Here is a 4,047-nt window from a genome sequence, read left to right on the forward strand (position 1 = left end):
AAGCCAGATTTGCTTAACAGACATGTTATTAACTTAACTGCAGTGATCCACTTAGTAACTGTGGCCAGAAAGGTCATAAAATAGGGCAAAACTCATTTAACAAATGTCTCACTGAGCAATATAAATTTTGGGCTCAATTGTGGTTGTAAGTTGAAGACTACCTGTACATTTTAACAAAATCTCTGGGTCGCCCTAGTTTTTTTTTTTTTAAAATGAATTAACCATTACAATCCCACCCCAGTGAATTAAAGCATACGTTTTCACACCTTTTTCAGGTGTCTCCAAACCTGGCCACTTTAAGACTTGTGGGCTTCAACGGCCAGAATTTCTCAGCCAGCCCGATCGAGCTGATAAACAAATTGAATTAAAGGCCATTAATATTTCACTGTAAGAATACTTGATGTTTTGTGTGTGTGTGTTGAGAAAAAATGTATATATCTTAACAAAGGTAACTCACCATGTTTGCCAATTAGAATAAATTTTAAAAAATAATAATTGTGTAATGTTTTTGTTTTCCCAGCAGATGGCAGATGCTGGCTTTTTCTGGTCTCAGCAGCTAAACAGGAGTTGTATGGGGACCATCTGGATATATAATAAGATTGTGAAGTAAAGTAAGGAGTAAAAATCTCAAAACAAACGGGTGACAGCAATGGCAAATTAATTCCTTAGCATTGCCAAGGAAATGGTACAATGGTGTGCTGTCAACAGTATTCAAGATTTGCATAAGCTATGGAGCCAGCTGTTTATTTATATAGAATAGAATAGAGCAGAATAGAATAGAATAGAATAGAATAGAATAGAATAGAGCAGAATTGAATGGAATAGAATAGAGCAGAATGGAATGGAATAGAATAGAATAGAATAGAATAGAATAGAATAGAATAGAATAGAGTGGAATAGAATAGAATAAAATAGAATAGAGCAGAATAGAATGGAATGGAATAGAATAGAATAGAGCAGAATAGAATAGAGTAGAATAGAATGGAATGGAATGGAATGGAATAGAATAGAATAGAATAGAATAGAATAGAGTGGAATAGAATAGAATAAAATAGAATAGAGCAGAATAGAATGGAATGGAATAGAATAGAATAGAGCAGAATAGAATGGAATGGAATGGAATGGAACGGAATATAATAGAATAGAATAGAATAATACTTTATTTGATCAAGTGTGGTTAGAAACATAAATATTCTTTTCAGCTTAAAAAAGGTTATTTATTACAGCTTCCTTATGGAGGAATCAAGTTCAGAGACAGCCTTGCAAGATACTATGTGAAATAAATCTTCACATAGAGTCACCTTGCGGTGAGATGCGCAGGAAATAAATTTAATAAATAATAAATAAATCCTACATTTCATCAACCTTATTGGATGAAAAATGGTTCCAAAAACTTATTTGCTCCTAACCATATAGCTTTATCATTTAATACCCAACTTAATATCCTTCTTCCCTGATTTAATAGCTAACTTGGATTTTTACACTTTATTTTTCTTATTTTTAAAATCTTTTATCTATTGCTCGGTATATGTCTTTTTTCTGTATAAGCCTGTGCTTCTGATTCCTTAGGCCAATTTTTGATTTATTGACATGTAAATATATACTTCTATTAGACTGTTTTCTGCTGGACCCAAATTTGAAATATTAACAGACAATGTACACATTTTTTGCCAAGATGATGCAATTATGAGCAGAGATATCTTACAAAGCAGTCAGGAGCTATTCCTTAACACACACACACATACACATACGCGCACACACACACAGAGGGGGGAGAGAGGGGGGAGAGAGATTTTATAAAAGGGGTAGTGTTAGCCCAGTCTATCTTAGTAATGGCCAGTAGAGAAATAGTAATTCTGTATTATAGAACTTTTATGCAGCCTGAAGCACATAAACAACATTAGTCAAGACGAAGCAGAAAGCTAACGCTACCTCATTTCGAATACTCCTTAAAGTTGCCCTGTCAGCTTTTGGGGAGCCCTGCCTCACTTGTTGATGAAACTGAAATCAAAATCATCACAGTCGTTAGACGTATCAAAACATTTTCATTTTGCCTCCCTTTCAAAACAACCCCCCCAAAAAATCCGAGATGAAACTCAGGCAATAAGCTTCGAGGCTTGACAGTCTCTCTCTCCCCCCCCCCCCTCTCCTCCTCCTCCTCCTCTTGCCCCGCCCGGCGCCCCCTGTGGCGAGGCGGAGCGAAGCGGCGCGTGTGTGGCTGCCGGTCCTTTTCCAGGCCACGCTGCCGGGGGGGGGGGGCGAGGGCGGGGAGGGAGTTCGGGACTGTTTGTACCCGCCCGTCTGCTGTTGTATCAAAAGAGCCGCTCGGAGGGGCTGACGGCTTCTCCTCCTTCTGGCTGCCTGTTCGGCGCTGCGCTCAGTTGCTGTCCTTTCACTTTTTTGCTTGACGGTTCAGTGGCGGGGGCAGCTTCTGGACTCGGGCCGCGCTCCCTTCCTGGCAGTAGCCCCTCTTCTGGCGGAGAAGCGGGAATCCTCGACAGAAGCCCTCAGCTCCGGGCAAAGGAGCGCACCGCCTGCCCGGGACTCTCAGCCGTCGGCCGTTGCGCGCCACAGGTTGCCGTCCTCCTGGGGCCCCCGCCGCAACTGCCGCATGAGGTTCGCTGGGCGACGGGCAAATTTCCGGGGAAGCTGCGCCGCTCTCTCGTTCCGTCGCCGGTCCCCGCAGCCCCGTCTCCCTGCCGCCGGGGCCATGAACTCCTCGCTGGGCAACCAGACGGAGGTGCTGGGGCTGCTGCTGGCCAACGGCACTGACTCGCTGGAGTGGGCGCTCCAGTCCTTCACGCCCAAGTCCGTGGTGACCGACGACGGCTTCGTGGTGACGGCGCCGGACGAGCGGAGCCTCTACATCATGCGGGTGGTGCAGATCGCCGTCATGTGCGTCCTGTCGCTCACCGTCGTCTTCGGCATTTTCTTCCTCGGCTGCAACCTGCTCATCAAGTCCGAAGGCATGATCAACTTCCTGGTGAAGGAGCGGAGGCCGTCCAAGGAGGTGGAGGCGGAGGCGGTGGGGCCCTACTGACCGCGGCGCCGCCCACGAGCCCGCTTGGCCTCTCCAGCCGCGGACGGGACTCGGATAGAGGACCTTGTGCTGCTCTCGCGGCTGCCGTTTCCGGAAGGCGATGCCGACCGTAGAAGCAATTCCGGGCAGGCCAGGACAAGCGACCCTGTTTCCCCGACGGGACCGGTGTATGATTAGTAGCGGGACTCTGTCCGAAGCCAACTGCGACGACTTTGGACTGGGCGCGGGGAAGGGGTTTACAGGGCTTCCCTCGACCTTCCGAACAGGTGGGGAAGAGCTCCGATCTCCACCTGCAGTGGCGACAGCGGGGGTCCCGCGGTGGGGTAAAGTGGTGGGACAGAGATGACGAAGCTCTTGAATGTCATTTGGTGTTCTGTATATAATGCTGTAAATGTCACCAGCTAAACATTTCCAATTTTGATGCTTTGTTTTCATGGGAAGGGGGAGGAGAGAGGGACAAATTGATCTTAAAGTTTAATTGTAAAAAAAAAAAAAACACTTTTACTCTCTTTTAAGATACTTTCTTTCCAGATTTGAACTGGGGGGAGGGATGGACACGTTCAATGTGAGGGGTTGAATTTGGTGCTTTGGGTGCATGGTGTCACTTTGGGCTCGATTGTCTATATAACAGAAACTCCTGTGCTGATGTGTGAATGACTGTTTTGATTCATCTATTTCTGCTGTAAAGTCTCCTTTTTAAAATGGTAGCCTCCTTTTTGTTTTTTGTTCCTATCACTTCTTGCGCAGATTGTGTGTTTGACCATTGGGCTCGTAGCTTTAGAAATCGTGTCATTTTAATTAAAAACTGCCTGAGTCTTTTCACCCAGGACTCCTGCCACAGTTTTCCACCGAAATTCAGGGAAGCCATGACCAGCATTGGAAAGATGGAGAGAGCACATACTGTCCAGCAAATCATGTCCCAAGAATGAGGAATGGGGAGAAAAGTGTTAAAAGCAATAAAGAAACGGAGAGAACAGATGATCCCCGAGTTACAACGGAACCTGTGT

General features: G+C 45.5%; 1 protein-coding gene across 1 annotated transcript; it reads left to right on the plus strand.

The window, feature by feature from the left end:
* Positions 1-2,295: 2,295 nt before the first annotated feature.
* Positions 2,296-3,742, plus strand: RPRM (reprimo, TP53 dependent G2 arrest mediator homolog). The gene has a single exon (XM_039335419.1). It carries the CDS (start codon positions 2,612-2,614, stop codon positions 3,038-3,040), a length of 429 nt encoding a protein of 142 aa, XP_039191353.1. The 5' UTR covers positions 2,296-2,611; the 3' UTR covers positions 3,041-3,742.
* The last annotated feature ends 305 nt before the right edge of the window (positions 3,743-4,047 follow it).

This window comes from Crotalus tigris, unplaced genomic scaffold (assembly GCF_016545835.1).
Source record: "Crotalus tigris isolate CLP2741 ecotype Arizona unplaced genomic scaffold, ASM1654583v1 scf7180000017641.3106099, whole genome shotgun sequence".
Lineage (NCBI taxonomy): Eukaryota > Metazoa > Chordata > Lepidosauria > Squamata > Viperidae > Crotalus > Crotalus tigris.

Bases quoted from the DNA above. Each gene is read 5' to 3' on its own strand.
- RPRM (XM_039335419.1), top strand. From the start codon at position 2,612: ATGAGGTTCGCTGGGCGACGGGCAAATTTCCGGGGAAGCTGCGCCGCT.